The sequence below is a fragment of the Rhinolophus sinicus genome, linkage group LG10 (genome assembly GCF_036562045.2).
Source record: "Rhinolophus sinicus isolate RSC01 linkage group LG10, ASM3656204v1, whole genome shotgun sequence".
NCBI classification, from domain to species: domain Eukaryota; kingdom Metazoa; phylum Chordata; class Mammalia; order Chiroptera; family Rhinolophidae; genus Rhinolophus; species Rhinolophus sinicus.
In genome coordinates, this window is record NC_133759.1 from 41,304,713 (window position 1) to 41,324,258 (window position 19,546).

General features: G+C 36.7%; 1 protein-coding gene and 1 long non-coding RNA gene across 7 annotated transcripts in view; one reads left to right on the plus strand and one right to left on the minus strand.

The window, feature by feature from the left end:
- PPARG (peroxisome proliferator activated receptor gamma) overlaps positions 1 to 19,546 on the minus strand; it is a 123,018-nt gene that overhangs the window by 19,759 nt on the left and 83,713 nt on the right. For all 6 annotated transcript variants that reach the window (XM_019732688.2, XM_074312974.1, XM_074312973.1 and 3 more), the window contains 2 exons: positions 16,709 to 16,847; positions 6,991 to 7,190 (listed from right to left, as the gene is read on the minus strand). In XM_019732688.2, the coding sequence (XP_019588247.1) occupies positions 6,991 to 7,190; positions 16,709 to 16,847 (339 nt within the window). The remainder of the gene's footprint in view (positions 1 to 6,990; positions 7,191 to 16,708; positions 16,848 to 19,546) is intronic.
- Positions 7,150 to 17,852, plus strand: LOC141567225 (uncharacterized). The gene is made up of 3 exons (XR_012489694.1): positions 7,150 to 7,279; positions 13,837 to 14,000; positions 17,751 to 17,852. It is a non-coding gene; the product is annotated as an uncharacterized LOC141567225 (long non-coding RNA).

Sequence of the window (19,546 nt, forward strand, 5' to 3'; positions counted from 1 at the left end):
ATTCTGGGTATTGACATGCAAATGAATACCAGGTGGATGTTTTGTTTTCCCCAGTCATCTATGACTGCTGTTTTCATTGCATTTTTGAAGTCTGCATAGATTCTTTCAGCCTCCACGTGGATCTGTCAAACTGCAAGAGTGATCAGCAGATATGATCTGCCTGGAGATCGATCAGCCTTTCTTTGCCACCAATTCCCCAGTTCCTAGATTACAAACAGTTAACTCGAACATTTCACAATGAGACCTCCTAATCTTGAAACATTAAAAACACAGGGAAGAGACCTAACCTCTTAAAAGTATGGGTAGAATTAGGTCTGTGGAATTTATCTCGAATCATTAATTTAATATTACACTTCTGGTAAAATATTCCATGTTTCTGTATTTTCTACAAAGCAAAGGGAAACCTTACATGTTCTATTAGCTTGCACAGCCATCATCTGATGACCTGCCATTATAAGAGGAACCATATCATTTTACACTTCTAGTTTGGGGCTATCTTCAGACACTCTATCAAATGGTTAGATTAGCATCTCTCCTTAAAAGGAAAGAACGTTTAATTACATCTAGGACATTATCAGGGACAGATCCAGGTTTTGTGGGGCATACAATTTATATAGTTGTTGGGTACATTTACAACAATTGTTGGGTTCAATAATACAAATTATAAGAACACAATAGCTCAGGCCCTCTCCTAGCGCCTTGTAAGGGGCTCTGTGCAAGAGAGGGGACCTGAAGCTTAAGCTTCTTTAGCTTCCTGGTGAATCTGCCTCTGGCTATTATTATACTTGTACTTCTTCTATATTGGACAGACCAGAAAAAGGTGAGAATGAAATGAAGAAAATTGCACTTGGACACAATGTTTTTTCCAGAGAAGCAAAACGATTTCTGTAAAGAGAAATTACAGGAAAGTTTTCTTTGGAGAGATACAGCAAAGGTACTTTATTTTTATATATTTTGACTTTCAAAAATGGTTCCACATATCAAAGTCAGGATGGGAATAGGGGGTACTGTTTTATATAGATAATTAAAGTTAGTTATAGATATATTGTATGCCTCCTATATGTCACACAAAAGTCATGGGGAAAGCTGGCTTAGTAATGGAGACATAGAACAATAGTGTTCCTTAGTAGTCCAATAATATCATCATTTTAATATGTGAGTTATAAAGGGGATTATATATGAATGCTCTATATTTACAGCTCCTTGAATAATCAAGTAGCAAGTTAAAGGACATAAATGAGAAAGTCACCTAATAAAACAGATTATTCTGGTGATTTCTCCACTTTGGGAGGTTGAAATGAGTGTAGTATACAACTCTATCCTCTCTCAAGTGATAATTTGGTAACCATATCAGAGTTAAAAATGGCCTGGAAATATGTATAATTCATCTTGCGGGGTTCTCCTGATAGTCTTAGTTTTCTTGACAAATTAGCGTAAAGACACACTTCATTTTGTTTTTTTCTTTCTTTTGACACTTCTGACTGACTTTCATCCTTTTTCATCCAACACATAGTTCTCCTTGATTAGCTACAGTGGGTGAATGTTAATCCAAAATGCAATGGTTGGATGTCCTCAACTTCTTTCTAGCTTCTGCCCCTGTTGTTCCCATGTTCCTCTTGCTGAGAACCATGGGATTTATAGAACTAAAGAAGTCTTTAGAAATAACATACATCATCATTTTCTGACTAGGTACGAATAAACTGAAGCCAAGAGATATTTCAGTCAAATAGCTACTCATAACAAATATGAACTAGAACTAGATCGCCTGACTCATGATTAGTTCTTGTCTCTTTCTATGGCTTTCTAGATGACTTCCCCACTTTTTCTTGTTTAAATAAAATCACTGTTCTGGGAGGAATTGGGGCTTTTAAACTGAAGCTCTTTTAAACTGAAGCTGGGATCGTGGGGGCAATGCCTTTTGAATTATTATTTCCTAGAGGGCTAGTTAAGTGTTGTATGAGACTGAAGTTAAGTTTGAAAGTCTCTCAAATGTAATTTTGCTTTCTTGCATGGTTTAGAGATTTAAGACAAATAAAAACTTTACAGGAAGAATTATTCACACTCTAATGAACTAGCGCATAACCACTGCTCTTAAAAAAACCATCGATTGCTAGCCAAAACGTTCCTCAGCTGGCAAGCAAGGGTATTGGCCAACTGAGTCTAATCATTGAAAAGGAAAAACATCCAAGTGCTTTTTTACTTAACTATATAGAATATTATCTTTTAAAATTTATTGTCTGAAAGAACACTATGGTTCAACTATATTACATCTTTAGCTACTCCTGACGGTCCCGGCAATAAAGGAATTTATTTTATTAGCATTAATATATGGACTAATGATCCCAGGAGTCCAACTTCCTCAGTAGCCATTGAAACAAAACAGCACTACTATCCTGCTCTTTATTTATACTGGGGTTCCAAGGTCTCTTCTCTGAGGGTTTGTCTGGTATCTTTCTTCTCAGGAGAGCAAATTCCGGCTCATTCAGGCTTTCCCACAGATAAAGGGGAAAGACACCACACTTTGTTTAGCTGTAAGTGTAGGATTTAAAAGGACAGATATCTTTCCAATAGTTTGAACTACTAGATGCGATGGCCACTGTAAATTTTAGAATGTGAAATTTAAACGGGTATAAAACTATTTTTACAAAATTTTACATTTCCGTATTGGTTTTATTCATCACTAGTTACATTTTTCATACATGACTTAGAAAAACCATCGTCATAAGGGCACTGGTTTGCTCTTTTAATGATCAAAACAACGACTCCACATGTATCCATCATAAGCAGTGTGCTGCTTTGGGATGCAAAGTCCAGTATAGTACAAATAACAAGTTTTATTTCTTATTTGCAGACAGAGTACAGCCAGGGCCTCACCATCTCTCAGATATGGAGTGAAAAGTTGGCAGGCACACCAAGGGTTTTTCTATTTATTGTTTTATGACAAACCATGGCACTGAAAATGGTTTTTGAAAACCACTCTCTGTTTATTTTCATCAACAAACATGGGATCATGTGACAACGATACACCCAGTATGATCATCACAGCGGGGTAATGGTCAAACACTGGGAACTTCCAAAGTCCATTCAGTTCTCAAATTGCCTTCATGAAACATAGCACCCTCCTCCTAGCACAGTCACAGTTTCCGAGCTCAGTAGGAGTTCTTAAAGGAAGGGTATAGGCTGGAGCAAGCCATTGAAAGGGACATAGACTGCGGGAGAGTCAGTTCCATTCCTATCTGAGGGTTCTAAAAGCCCTATTGTTCCTAAAATTCGTCTCCAGTGATCCATATTCGGTGATTCCATATCCCATCTTTCCTTTAGCCCCGAGCCTAAAATTCCCAAGCATTACTTTTTTAGGCAAGACAATGAAAAATATATCATATTCCAAAGACATGATGTTAAAGTAAAAAAGATAAGAGGGGAACAGGAACATTTATCTGTCCATTTATCTGTTTTGAAAGGTGCCCATAGCACCAGGGAGTAAGACAGAGGAGAAGGAAGTTAAGCTGGCAAGGGAGAAGCCTTGGCTGGCCTGCAGGCAAATGCTGGTGCTGGGCCTGAGAGGCAAGATTAGCCGGCATTCCATAAATGAGACAGAACAGGCAATGGTTAACCAGGAAGATAAATGTAAAGAGTGGCGTCTTCAATAAAGCCATTTCCTTTTCCAAAGGTTCTGGGTAACTGGTCATCCACTGTGCTGAATGGCCTTCCCCAGGCTTGGCCTAACCAACATTAATGACATCAGTTTAAGCAGGGTGTATAATGAGACCCAAATTGCTCTGCTGCATCAGCCACAGCCACTTTTCACATCTCCCACCCTCTCAAGAGTCCATACTTCTGCAAAACTTGTCCTATCAATTCAAATCTTAACTTTCATAAGTTTTGGCCAAGAGATTACATAACACCCCTGAGAAAGATGCTATCAAATGAATAACATGGCCATGTAAGATAAAGAACAAATCTCTAGTCTCATTGGAAATCACATTTTGGATTTTTTTCCCCTCTCCCATATATCCTCTCTGAACTATTTCTTTCCACCAGTGCTTAATTTGATTTTGCAAGATAAGGAGAAAAGAGAGAGCCAAACAATTCCATTTCAGTTTTGTGTAATCAGGGAATGGATTATTTTAATTTGGCCCAGTCTCTCTTTCCTTTCCAGACCTTAACAAGAGGCAATTCTGTCTCTATCCAGATCATTAATGATGTCCAGTTTGGCGAGCAAATATTGGGCTAGAGGCCCTCTGTTGAAAGTCCAGAATTTCAAAGGGCATAGGCAACAGTTTTTAATTCGATTAAGCAACACATCCCAAGTAACTATTATGGGCAAAGCACAGTCCCAGTTACAATAGGGGGGAAGATGACAAACACTTGGCCTCTGAACTTGAAAAGCCTACAATCAAGCATTTTGCAGCCCTGTCCCTTAAAATAACTTAATACCTATTTATCCCATAAAGAGCCTGCAATTATCTTATTTTTAACTCAAAGATTTAGAGCCAAAGAGACAATTGGCGTGAGGTTTTTAAGTGACTTACAGTGGATTTGGGCTCTGTGCCCTTCAGTCACACACAGAAGAGTATGTTGGCCACTGGTACTGTAAATTTAAATTCTGGACTACTGAGGAAAATTTTTAAAAAACTGTCTTCCTATCTTTCAGGTACTATTAAATTGGTAGGATTTCCCGCATGGATTGCAGGCCTAGATGGGGAGATAAAGAGAAGGTGAGAAAGCAGTTCCTGGAAATTAAATGGCCCAAGGCAAAACTGTGGTAAACAATTTGTTTGAGGACTCTTTCCTTATCACTCCTTCCTAGTTCTGGGGCTCCCAGCCTTCACTTCCCTACCCCATACCAGCTCTCAGTAAACTGTTGCTTTCTGCCTTAAATTGTTAACTTTCTTGAGTGACATCACTCAAGTTTTCCTTTTCTGTCTAGCCCTTTAAAGGAACAGTTTCTTTTCCGTTGTCAAATCAGCTATGCAGAGGGCTTCATTTGCTTTTGTTTTGTTACATCCCATTTCCCCCCCCATTTAATGACTATGTGGATTCAGCTTTACTATGATCTATAGTCTGTAAATGTGTGCGGGAGACAGTCCTAGTCACTATAATCCAGGAAGCACAAAAGAGCACCAGGAAAATTTCCTCACCGTGAATATATCAGGCTAGCAGCACAAGGTGGAAAATTCCTGCTAGTCTCAAAACTGATAAAAATAAATCATACCGCGGAATGTGTTCCCAAAGTGAAACTTTTCTCATGTGCAGGTCAGCCTGGCTCACTGCCAGCTAATGGGGAAGACCAGCTTCCAGGAGGGAATGCTGTGCTGGGAACGGCTGGAGCAGTGGGCCCAAGGCCTGCCACAGAGTCTACGTTTTTCCACATGTTAACTGTGATCTCAAGGCACAATGTTTAACCTTTAGTTTCCTCATCTTTAAAAAGAGGGTAATACTGTGTTTCCCCGAAAATAAGACCTAGCTGGACCATCAGCTCTAATGCATTTTTGGAGCAAAAATTAATGTAAGACCCGGTCTTGTTTTACTATAAGACCGGGTATAATATAATATAATATAATATAATATAATATAATATAATATAATACCAGGTCTTATATTAATTTTTGCTCCAAAAGATGCATTGGAGCTGATGGTCTGGCTAGGTCTTATTTTTGGGGAAACACGGTGATAGGAGCCATAAGAGGGTTGTGTGCCTTGAACATAGGAATGTGTAAGATTTTCTGAAATCACACAGAACTGGATATAGGTAAACTACTATTAAGGGGTAAGTCAGAACACTTATGGTCCTTCATTGGCATTTGGCTCTTTACACAGTAACATCCCACAGGAGTTTTCTTTTTCCTTTAGCTGATTCTACTCTGTTTAGCTACCAAGAGGGAAAAGAACATCTTGAGACAGTCATCAAAGTACATTAAAGGGTAACGAAATGTTCCCCAAAATATGTATAACTGAGTGGGGATAAAGTTACACCTATCTATCAAGCAGCTGCATACCTCTCCTGGAGGTGTTCATTTGAAAATAAACGATAGCATAAAAGGGCTCTCAGGGGCTCGGATGCTATCTTCTTCATGTACCCTGTGCATCTTACTACCCTGCTGCAGACATTACAATCAAAGTCAGACACTGCCGGTATAAACCGAGGTGCAGAGATGGGATCCATCTGCAAGCTGATGGAAGAATTGGGACTAGAATTCAGGTATAGTTGTATTTTGTTTTAATATGATTCCATGTTGCTTTCTCAGATTCCTATCAGAGAAGAATTCTGCTTCTTGGAAAACTTGACTCAATAACAATTCTGGGTTTTCTAAACAGCGGTAGTGAACGAGCCTGCAGATGTTTGAGAATTCACTGGTGTAGTCCATGCAGCTCAAAGCCTCATAGAAAATAAAAGTCATACACATAATAAAAGGATAAAGCTTCTAGTTACTCACGAATTATCAGTACAATGCTACAAGGATAGAAAGGGAATATAATATCTGGAAAGTAATTTTTTGTCCCATGTGGAACTTTGTAAGAGGTAACTCTAGTAGTCTTCCCAAAAGGTAAAATACTGGGACTGAATACCTTTTCCAAACCTAGGTCAGGACTGTGTGAATAAATATAACTGTGATCAGTTACTTTGATGCCAAGAAAAGAGACAGATCCTGACGGGGGTGCTGGGATGAAAGGGCCTTTTTAGTTCATTCATTAAAGTTAAGATGACCTATATATTTTTATACTATTCTCAAATAATTTATTAGGAAAACCTGAAGGACTTTTGTCCTTTTCAAAATAGTTTTTACTTGTCCTATCTGAAAACATTTCCTTTCCTGTGTTTCAGACTCAGGCCTGCCATATGTAACAGCCAACAGCTGAACAGTACCCTGCATATGTGTGTGTAACATGGGAAATCATTTCCTCAAAGGAAAAACCAGTAACAACAATAACGACAATAATAACAATAAACCCAGCCACCCCAAATGAAGACAGTAGAAGAGAACTAACTGATTTATCTGTTGTCTTTCCTGTCAAGATGGCCCTCGCCTTTGCTTTGGTCAGCGGGAAGGACTTTATGTATGAGTCATACAAATGTTTTGCCAGGGCCCGGAGATCAGCAGACTCTGGGTTCAGCTGGTCGATATCACTGGAAATCTCTGCCAACAGCTTCTCCTTCTCAGCCTGTGGCATCCGCCCAAACCTGATGGCTATAGAGGAAGAGAAATGACAGGATGAATCATTGAAATACTGCCGTTCCTAATGCACACTGTTCTCCCGCAGTCCTAACGCCCACAGGGTAAGAGCCCTTCCTCCCCTCTACCAATCTCAAGTCCTGGTTTCTATCTACAACAATGCTCACATTTTTATTCCACGGCAATAGCACAGATGATCACTAAAAATTAAATTGTTCACTTCTTTAATTAAAAAAGTAATGTATGATCTTGCCAGGAACGTGAAAGAATCTAAGAGTTCAACAAAGAAAGGGAAGTATATTTACTTACAAATAATTGAGAGTCAGCTACCACCCATCCCTCAAGACCCAATTCAAATGTCACCTTCTTTGTGAGACTTTCTCTGATACCTTCAAGCAGAGTTCATTATTCCTTCCCCTATATTCCAACAGCCCTTCATGCATATTTCACCCCGCACTTTATTTTACACGCCTATTTGTCCCACTTTAGAACAACATCCTGGAGGCTAGGGACAATGTCTTACTCATCTTTGTATCCCCAGCACTTTAAATAAGGGCAGGCGCTAAAAGGATCAACACATTTCATGAATTAAAGGAAGGAGTTGTGCAGAATTCAAAGTTGTACAGACGCAGACTTTGTTCTCAGGGAGTCTGTACAATCTGTTTTGTCCCTGTTATAAAGAAAGAGGGATGGCGCTTTGTTTCACGTTATTAGGCCAGAGAGTACTTTTATATTTAGTGGAGAGAAGCCATAATGATTCCCCTGACTCTTCAGGATTATCACTTAATGATGTTTGTCAGAAAGACAATTTCCTTAACATTTGGTTTCCTGTGGGGTGAGGAAGTGTGAAAGAAGAAAACTAAAGAAAGAAAGGCAAAGAGGAACATTTAAGAGAGGTTTACAAGGCTTACGTTGAGGGAAAAAAATCATGTGTTTGTAACTCTTTCAACTCAAATATATGTTTCTCTCTCCCTACCAATACTATCTGCAAAATATTATTGTTAATTATTTTTTTTTTACTAGTTATCACACCTCATTCCAGGTGCTTACAGTACTGTTTTATTTAAATTTTTTTTATTGCTATCTAATTGACATATGACAATATGTTAGTTTCAGGTGTACAACATAATGATTCGGTATTTGTATATATTGTGAAATGATCACAACGAGGCTAGTTAACATCTGTCACCGCACATAGTTACACATTTATTTCTTGTGATGAGAACTTTTAAGATTTACTTCCTTAGTACCTTTCACACATACAAGACAGTATTATTAACTGCAGTCACCATGCTGTACGTTACCTCCCCAGGACTTATTTATTTTAAAACTGGAAGTTTGTATCTTTTGACCCCCTTCACTCATTTTGTCACCCCAACACCCTGCCTCTGGTAACCACCAGACTGTTCTTTGCATCTATGACTTAGGGTGTTTTGTTTTGTGTTTTTAGATTCCATATCCAATGAGATCATATGGTATATGTCTTTCTCCATTTGACTTATTTCTCTCAGCATAATGCCCTCAAAGTCCATCCATATTGGCAAGATTTCCTTCTTTCCTGGCTGAATAATATTCCATTGTGTATATATACCACATTTTCTTTATCCATTCATCCAAATATGAACACTTGGGTTGTATATACATACTTGATGTATAATACATGCTTGATGAATTAAACTCCAAAATATCAAGTTTGAAAACAGAACATGAGACAGTCTGTACATTGGGAAGTTTGGGAAAGTGATCATGAAAGAGAGCACCCAGTAAGAATTACACCATATTTAGAGTAGAAGAAATTTTGGTGTAAAACTTGGAGAAAATCAGAGTCATATACTGAAACAGAGGTAGTTAGAATCACCAACAATCTTCTGCTCTTTAACTTTAGTTGTTTACCTAGGATCTGGTTATCTAGGCTCTGGTTACTTTTTCACAGGTAATATACTATAAATACACACAAAAGTTTAAATACCTAGGAAAGCACTTTTTCCTAACAGGTAATCCAAAAAGTTAATTTAAAATAAACATCCAAAGATAGTCACTTGTTACAGTCACTAGTTCTGCTTTTCCATAACCTAACAAAATGGCCAAAAGAACTTAAACATAATTTTAGAATTAGGAGATATTAAAGCAAAAGCCTTTTGCTACAACCTAAATAAAATGTGAAATTTGTAAGTTGAAGTTCCCCAAAAGGCTAAATCTTAAGAACAAATTTTCTATATTATTAAATGCTCATGCTGCAAATCAGATTCAATTAACTATCAGTGCAACTAATATATAAGTGATTTTAGCATTTTTACATACCAGAGGTCCAACAAAAGAGATGAAAAATACATTCCATTTGGTAGGACTAAATTTGCATAAAATATATGGAAATCTGAAGTGGTAGAAGAAATATAATTTTTTAATTGTATGCAGTTTTAAGGGAGAAAAAGTTGATTTTATTTTGTTGCTTTTGAGTCCCATTAATAAGATCTACCAACCTCATGTGAGGTGATGATACAAGGCACAGAAAGTGTTTAGCACAGTGCCCAGCACATAGTAATGCTAAATGAATGCAGCTTTTATTACTGTAGATGAAGAGGTCTAAGGCAACTACGGTCGCTGTGGGTTGGAGATAGACCAGGATGGTAGCCATGGCACACTGACCTAGATTCTTTACCACAGGTGAAGAACAAACCCTGAAAACCTAATCTCTCCATCCATCCATCCATCCATCCATCCATCCATCCATCCATCCATCCATATCTCTGTCTCTCTTTCTTTAATTAGTTTAGGGAATGGTGTTTTTTAGTGAAGCAATTCTTGAACCTATAACCACTCACTGGGTGGAGAATCTGAGAACCAAAAGAGGGAAGAATTCTCTCTTTGGACTACTGTTTTTGAAAGGACTGAAGTTAAAGCTTAGAAATAGAAGATCAAAATTCTAGAGACTGGTGACCAGAAATATAAAGGCTGAGTGTACCCATATACAGGTATATTTTTGCAAATCTTCTACCACTGCTGATTAATCTTAAAAGACAGAAGGGAAATGCTCCATGCGTCACTGAGTGAGAACTTTTGGCTTCTCTAGAAGGCAACGGAATGAACACTGCAGTTCAGATAGTCAGGAAGTCTACTTTCTAGTTTCAGCTCAGTGAAAAACGATCTCAGTGGCTTAACTTCTCAGGTCTTCACTTGCTTTATCTATAGAATGAGGGGCTTGGAAAAAATCCCCAAAGATTTCTTCCTTTAGCTCTAAATTTAGCTATAAAATTCTATAAACCTTGATGACAGAATACTGGGGAACATCTCTCTTTTTAAAGCAGTACTTGTCTAGTCTTTGAGGCCCTGAAAAAATAAAAAAAGACACATGCTATCTGTTCTACAGACCTAGAACATGTCATATAGAGCAACTTCCAGAATACTGGCATTCAGTGTCATATTTGGGATAATTAATCACCTACAGAGAATTTATATAGTTTTAAAAAACTGTCAATATCAGAATCAATACACACCCTTCAGGAAAACTAAGTTTGGTAGTGATTCATTAATTTCTGGTGAAAGTATATCAGTATACCATTATGTAATCCATTTTTACTGAACTAGCATATGACAGATTCAGCATTGTGTATTTAGTACTGATTTACTGAACACACAAACTCCAAACACATGAATATTTAGATATCCTGCTCTTTGGATCTGGGTATAGCACTTAGAAACAATGTTTTTTAAAGACAATTAATGACATGTTTTAAAAACATATACTTAATTGTAGAAGCATCAGTGACAAATACTACTTAAGTATAAAGATAAATTAAAACAGATTTTCAAAGTAACAAATCAAAAGAAGATAGAAAAATTAAATAAGCTGAGTCTTATTAAAAATATTTTTGTCTTTCAACACCTAAGGGGTGAATTTGCTATCATCTCAGGCTTTTGACAATTAGTAAGGTAATGTCTCATGGTCCATTCCCCCACTTTTAACATGGTTACTTTGCAAAAGCCTTATCATATAAATAAGACCTATACAACACTATTGCTTTTCATACGGCTATTGCCAATAAGTTATGTTTTTCCACCTCTCTTGATTAAAAAAACAAAAAATACCTGTGCATTTTGAAGTTTTGCAGAATTTGGCAATCTAATAACTCCAATTTTCTAGCTTCTCTAAAGTAAACCAGGAGCAGCCTGAATATTTAAATTTTTAATGTAGGGGTAACATTTTTCAAACTATTTGTAGAGGACATTTAAACATTTGCCTAGGTTTGTTTTCAAAGTAGAGCAACACTACTGCCTCACCTTCTGACTCAATCTCTCATTCCCTGAAGCCTTACTTGACATTATTTAATTCATTCATTGAATACCTGTTTGATTCAAGACACCGTGTTAGGCAGATTGGATGCGGGCGGTGGGGGCCAGGATGAAAAGGACGTGTCTTAATAGGGCAGACCCTATACATACACAGATTATTCCTCCTCATGCACCTCTCTTTACTAGCTCCTTCCTCTCCACCTAAGTAGGTGTTTAAGGTTCTGACCCTAGTGTTACCTCCCCTTCATGCTATCTTTCATCCACCACTGAACTTATTGAAAGAGTGGTCTTCCCTCTTCGTCTACATTTGTCACTTATTATTTACTTCCCAATCCACTGCATCTAGCTTTCACCTCATTTAAATTTACCAAAATGTTGCTCTTAAAAGTCCCTAATGCTTTTCTCACAGCCAGGTCTAGGGGCCTCTTTTTAAGTATAATACATCTTCTACTTGAGTTCTCCTGCATTCTCCCGGCCTTGAATCCTGTTGACCTCTCCACCCTCTTATTTTAAAAATTTCTTATGCTGGTTTCTGCTTTCCTGGTTCTCCTATCTTTCTGCTTGCTATTTTCCAGACCTTTTTGATGGCCGTTTGTCCTTCACTTATATTCTGTTCTTTGTTCAATCTTCTCTCTAACTCACAAAATGTATAAATGACTCCTGCCTACTCTTTCCTGGATCTGGATCATTATTTTTCATTCCTCCTGTATTCCTTGAACATGGATGCTGGATAGCCCATAAGCAACTCAAATACAACATAAACCTGAACTTTTGATTTTCCCCTCCAAACTGTCTCTCCTTCCTGTTTTCTTTTTTTTGTTAATTCATTTTATCACCCAAACTAGACACTTTGAATAATCTTTGACAACCACTGTCCCCCTCAGACACCTGTATTCATTGGTCACTACTCTCATATTCCTCTTAATTCTATTTCTTCTCACCCATCCCAGTGTCTTGGCTCATAATATTGCACTGGTGTTCTGACGAATTTCCCTGATTTTTCCCTCTCTCAGTTATCCTTTGTACTGTTGTCTGCAGTAGTTTGGCTTTTGGTAACAGCGATCTTATCACTCCCTTGCATTATAAAGCACAATGCAGTGTCAAGGAAAGGTGTAATACACAAAGAGGAAGGATGGGGAATTAGAAGTCACATGGAAGAAGACATTTGAAGTGCCAGGTCGAATTATGACAAGGAACCAAAGGACATAAAACACAAAAGTGCCCAGGTATTCCATCTTAGGGCATTTCCCAGGAACAGCAAAGTACACCGTTTGCCTGAAATATTTCAGGAAAAAGAGAGGCAGTGGAATCAGGTGGGGGAGGCTAGACTGTGGACAATCATGAATGCCAGGCAGGTTTGAGTGACAGCTACCATGTGTATTAGGACTTTTGACTTTGCTATATTTTCCTGAAAGTTAACATTGGGGCAATTTTCTGTTATACCACAAAGATGACTAAAGAAAAAGAGAGTAACGTGTTGAAGTTTAAATTTATTTGCCATTCAGGCTTTTCTTTTTTGTAATATACACTAGAGCTTCTGTTTACAAGGAAGGAGAGAATTATCTTTAAAATGCTGAGTGCCACAAAAAGTTGTGCAACTATTTTTTTATTTTTTTATTTTTATGAAACCACTGGGAAATTATTTTTAAGCTGTCAGCTTTTTAAAAAAATTATATAATAGGACATCCTAATCAGCAAAGCTGAAGTTTCACTAATTTTTATATTTATGAAAAGCATTATTTTCACATCTCAATTGCACAGGGAAACCTAACTGAATGACTTATGAGTAATATAAGCCAATTCTTCTCTACTTCAGATTATTTTTTTAAATGCACAGCCTACACTTATTATTTTATTATTTAGTTCATACATGAAAAGCAGCTTTGAATATGAAATATTGACTAGTCAAATTTTTAATGACTAAACCATTAAAAATGAAGAGAACACAATTAAAATATGATTAATGCCAGAGATTTTGACAGCAGAAATTGAGAACAAAACTTATACTTCGAAAGTCTATAAAAATGTGTGAGTGCCCATCTAAATGAAGAAGCAATATTATGAGAGTATTTTTATCAAGATTCTGTAGATACCAGCTTCGCTAATTCAAAATGTAAAACAAATAGTAGCTGATGCAATGATCCCTTAGTAAGTTAATTCTGGGTAGCCCAGGAAGTTGCCTCTTTATTTCTGCTTTACTTGTATTTGGAGCCTTCCTGTAAAGGTGTGTGGACAGGGTACTGAACTGGCTGTGCTTGGGACAACTCAGGAAGACTTTGGAGCAATCAGCAGGATTGACCCATGGTCTAGAAATGATAGATTATTAAATGGCCAAAATCACTGCAACGTGTATTTATCTTGATAATTACAGAAAAACAAAAAATTGGCTCCCGAAGCACATCAGCCCAACACCTGGGTGCTTTCTCTACCCAATTCTGAAAATGGATATTTGAGAGACAACTAGAAGCTTCCAACCAGAAGAATGCTGAATTCCTGTCCTTCTGCGATGTTGAGGCTGCACGTCACAATCAAAATGTAAGGTCCATCTGAGGATGGAACCACATACCATTTACCAACCATACCATTTATACTTTCTTCAGCTCAGACTGTTTTTGCATTCTGGGGCTACATCATTATGTGATCATCAAATGGATTGTCTTAAATTACTGAGTAACTTATCAGAACACATAGAAGACCTGATTTAGGCATATGAATTATATTTTTATGGCACCAAAACATATAGGTGGATACTTTTAAATGCAGGCAACTGACAGATGCGAGCTACCTAAATATTTGGGAAGACTGTGACATTGTCTATAAGAAATGGAACAGCTCGTTGAGAAGTGGAAAATTCAGTGAGGTAGGTTATAATTTTCAAAGGCCAACGGTCTTAGTAGTCACTAATTTCAATGATTTTCCACCAATATTCTCGAGGGTCCTTAGCACCCCTTGAAGGGTACTTCAAAAGCCTCCTTTAAAGCTGGGAGTGGGTAGCTAATGGGGAAGCTAAACACATAGAATGGACTAAACAGAGACCTCAGAGCAGAAATAAAAATAACAGAGAATGGAGCGAATTTAGATTGGGGGACGTTCATTTCTTTTTGTGCCTACTGAAAACAGTGAGGTGCTGATTTTGGTATAACACTAGAAGCCCCTTTTGATAAGTTGGTGGGTTATTACGTTGAGGTCCATTCACATAAAATATTAATAAAAAGGCATTCTATATGAATGGAAACCTCTTTCCTGTGGGTCTTATATTGGCTGCAGCAATGAATTTTAAATAGTGACTAAGATCCCCTAGAAAACTTTGTATTTGGAAATGTTTCCTTCATCAGGGAAATAGGCAAAACCCAGTTGTTGAGTTTCCCTTGTGTGTGGATCAAACGAATGTTTTCTTTTGTGGGCAGCAAACATATTTCTATAAAACCCTGCGAGAAGGGATTTTCTTAGTCATGTTTGCAATCCTGTAAGTGTTGAACTGCATACGTCTTTGATGCCATGACATTTAATTCCTTTTTCCTTTTTTTGCCTTTTCACGAAGAACTAACTGAACACTCCCTATCAAGACAGCTCCCCTTTCTAAATAGAATAAGCTAATGGTCACATGACGTCCAAAGATGACCTTATTCAGTTCACGATAACTTTCTTTCATTTTCTGGGGGAAAAAATTATACTCTCAATACCATATAGGCTGGGTTTTAAATATTATTTGCTTACAAATAATAAGCAATAGGAGATATATTTTTACATGAATGTGTACAAGCAACAGGAAATACATTTCATATCAATGTATGAAGTGGCAATTTTTTAAGGACAAAAAATAGCATTGAAAGCAGAACTGGCATGCTTTACTAGACAGTCTTAGAGATAATGACCTCAAAGTCAAAGATTTCTTCATAAAGATAAAATAAGTTTATTGCAACTTGATTGTATCACCCAAAATACAACTCTTGACTTGAAAACTTGCCCTTATATTTTATGAAGTCGGAAATAAAAAGGAAATGGATGGACTCAAACGAGCAAATTACTTTGCAATCAATAACTGCAGTTGTATACTGCTACACAGCACATGTAATTAATTGTTGAGGCAAGTTGGCTTAAATTTCCATCCTGTCTAGTATAGCTAATAGATCTATTCATAATACATTCTTGCCTTTAGAGGAAATGACACATATTCATGAGAAAAATACAACTTTGTAAACTATTTTTAAAAGGTAGTGTATCAACCAGTTAGTGACTCCCAAATATCTTGATGATTTCCACTGTTGAAACCAAATATCAGCAAGATGGAACAAAAATATAATTTATACAGATGCTTTGGAGGCCTTACAGATGAAGATTGACTTTAAAGATTATCCTCTTGCTAGATCAATTTTGAGAGAGGTGAAGGCAAAAGAAAGAAAAAACAGGATGTGCAATGAAATGAGACTTTGGATTTAATTTGATCACTTTGGCATTTTACATTTCTTGAGCCCGTAATGAATTTTTAAAGAACTGATACTTAACAAATACAATAATATCAAATTACATCAAAATTTGTTTTGTGAGCTAGTTAACCAATCATAGCTAAACAGAAATCAAAAACTATTTCTTCAAACAGGTCTATTTTCCATGATTTTACTGATTTAGTTCTATTAATTTATGAAAACATTAGATATGGGGTTTATAAAGTAGAAAGTTTTATTCTCTTATGTTTTTGTGGACACTGAAGTTTTGTGGAACGTTAAAGTATTTGCTTTATCCACAAGTCTGTATGCTCCTCAAAATCAAGGCCACTGCTATACCTTTGCATAACCAAGAGCAAAAGAAAAGTATATAAATATAAATTCTGATACACCACTTAAAGTTCCATATCCAGAAATCTGCAGAATTTTCTTACATTTAAACTAAGAAGAAACTACTGATACACATAAAGTGTAATTCTGTTTTGCATACTATTAAAGCCAGGTAAAAATTAATCACAATAATCACTACATTTGTTTTAAAATACTACAGTTATGTCCATCACTTCCCAGATCCAAGTCTTTTCTCCCATGATGGCAGATGTCCAACCCCACAAAGGACACTGCACTAACAGCTTAAAAAGTCCAACTTAAATTAGAAAAGCTTTATCAGCATGCAATACTCTAAAATCTGGCCTTCTGTGGAAAAACTGTGCATATTTTCAGCAATGGCCCTAGTGTCTACTGATCTGGCAGCCATAATGCGAGTTATGAAGTAGGTAGTGTTCAGTGCTCACTTACCATTATGAGACATCCCCACAGCAAGGCATTTCTGAAACCGACAGTACTGACATTTATTTCTACTTTTTTTGTGGATCCGACAGTTAAGATCACACCTATCATAAATAAGCTTCAATCTGATTGTTCTCCGGAAGAAACCCTGCAAAGGGATGATGAGAAAAAGAAGCACATTTTAGGACTTCGGGACATATGGAAGGAGCATTATGGTTCACGGAGCTTTGGCCTGGGTATCGGAAAAGATAGGTTCCTGACACAGTTCTGTCACTGGTGACTTGAGAGAAGTCACTTAACCTCTCTGCAACTCAATTTTCTTTGCTATAAAATAAAGAACCGGAGAGCTCCAGTGTCCTGTTTTAGCTCTTAGACAGTGACCACGTCCAACTAATATCATTCAATGTATTTTGGCTCCACATCTCAGCGTGCTCTAAGAAGTGCTCTGGATTTAATGTAATGTGAATAAAACACCATGTAATCCGTTCAGTCTCTCTGCAAACCATTCCAACAGCATGCCCCAGCCCTTAAAATTGTGCTAAGCAGTTTGGCAAAGTTATAATCATTTCGTTCTAAAATATGATCAGGGCCAATAAAAATCCACATGTGGATAACGTTTTGGAATGCTCTATGTTGCATAATTTCCTACAGAATTGGTTTCATTTATTTATGCAGTTGAAAGAGTGCCTCATAATCGTTGCAGCCCACAAACAAAAAGAAATAATAGAAAATAACACAAGAATACATACATCGTCAGAAAATCAACTGCTATCCCAAAATAGCAAATATGCCAATTTGAGGCTAATTGAACGCTGTTATATTTATATTTTTTGAAAAGACCTGAAAAAAATTCTAATCAGAAGTGTTTTCTAACTCCATTTCTTTTTGTTCACAGCATTCGTATTCATTTCTATTGTGTTCATTTTCATGAAACTCAGTTCTTAATTCCAAATTGATATGGTCCTGTTTGGTACAAAAAGCATTGAACTAGTATCGATTCTGCCACTGACATGCACGTTTCCTTTCTCCACATTTCTGTCTTTAACTCTAGACAAAGATGCTCTACTGCTTACTGGATATCTTCATGTGGAAATCTAACAGTCATCTCAAACCCAGCATGTCCAATAATGAAGTCCTGATCTCACCCTGCAAACTTAACTTCATTGAAGCTTTTTCCATCAAGTTGGTGCAACTCCACCCTCGCACTTTCTCAAGCCGAAATCCTTGAAGTCACTCTTGACTTCCTTTTCTCCTGTGGAAAGCTCTTCCTTTAAATATACACTTGTTTAGTTCCCTCATGGCTTTCAAGTTTTGCTACCACCTCAACTTCTCAATGAGGCTAATCTACCCTATGTAATACTGTGACCTGTCACTGCCCCCACCCCGCCTCTGGAACTCTTGATCTCGTTTACTCTGCTCTAGTTTTTTCTTTTTTTTTCTGATAGCACTTACGACTTTCTAGCATACCATATAATTTACTTATTATATTTGTATTTATTTTCTGCCCCTCCCCCACTGGCCAATTAAAATTGTGAACTCTATTGGGGCAGGGATGGTATCTTACACCCCTGGATGTAACCCAAACACAAACAATAGTGCTCCATTAAAAACTGTTGAATGAATTCGAGATGCATGATAATTTCCTTTCTGGGCCTTATCTTTTCCATCTGTAAAATGAGGAGGTACTTCCAGTTCTGGTATTTTGTGTCCTAAACTATGACTGAAATATTATAGGCCATTGGCCTACTCTTTTCCTTTTTTTTTTTTTTTTTGGTGATCTCAGTAAATGTAATATTAATTACAAACATGAAGAAAATACATGTAATTGTAAAATGTAATAAGATAATTATCACACATGAGCCCATCGTCCAACCCAAGATTTAAAATCATGACCAGAATACTTATGCATTTTTCTCCTATCCAGCTCCTGAGCACCGTGTGCCCTTGACAGAGTAATCATTCTCAATTTTGTGTTTATTGTTTCGTTGACCTTTAAGAAAATATAGTTTTACATATTGTAATATGTAAAACTAAATAATACATTTCTTAGTTGTGCTTGTTTTGGGCTTTATTAAATAGTATCATACTTCATGTAGATTTTTTTTATTTTCATTTTTTAAAATTTTATATTAGGTTTCTTTCTTTTGTGAAATTAAGATTTATTCATTTTCACAATTACATAATATCCTGTTATAAGACTATACCACAGTTATTAACCTATTCTCATGTTGATGGATGTCTGAGTTGCCAATTTTTTGCTATTATGAACAGTGCTTCTGTAAATATTCTTGTAAATATTTTATGATGCATATGTACAAGAGTTCCAGGAGTGGAGCTTCGGATTGTATAATATTTGAATGTGAAATTTTATAAGATAATGTCAAATTGTTTTCCAAAGTGATTATATCAGTTTACACTCCCACCAGCAGTTTATGAGAGTTTCATTCTCTCCAACACTTGTTATTGTCAGACTTCTTAAGTTTTGATAATGTAGAATGTGTAAAATAGAATCTGAGTAGGATCTTAATTTGTACTTCCCTGATTTTTCATTTCCCAGTTTTCTAATGGATTGTCTTTTCCTTAAAATTGAATTTTAGACATTCTTTATGTATTCTAGATACTAATCTGTTGTCTGATATAGGTGTTACAAATATCTTTCCATCCCATGGTGGACTACTTCAGTCTTTTTTTTTAACCTATAAACATTTTCATTTCACTCTCATTGTTCCCCGAAAATAAGACCTAGCCAAACAATCAGCTCTAATGTGTCTTTTGGAGCAAAAATTAATATAAGACCCGGTCTTATTTTACTATAAGACCAGGTATATAATATGATATAATATAATA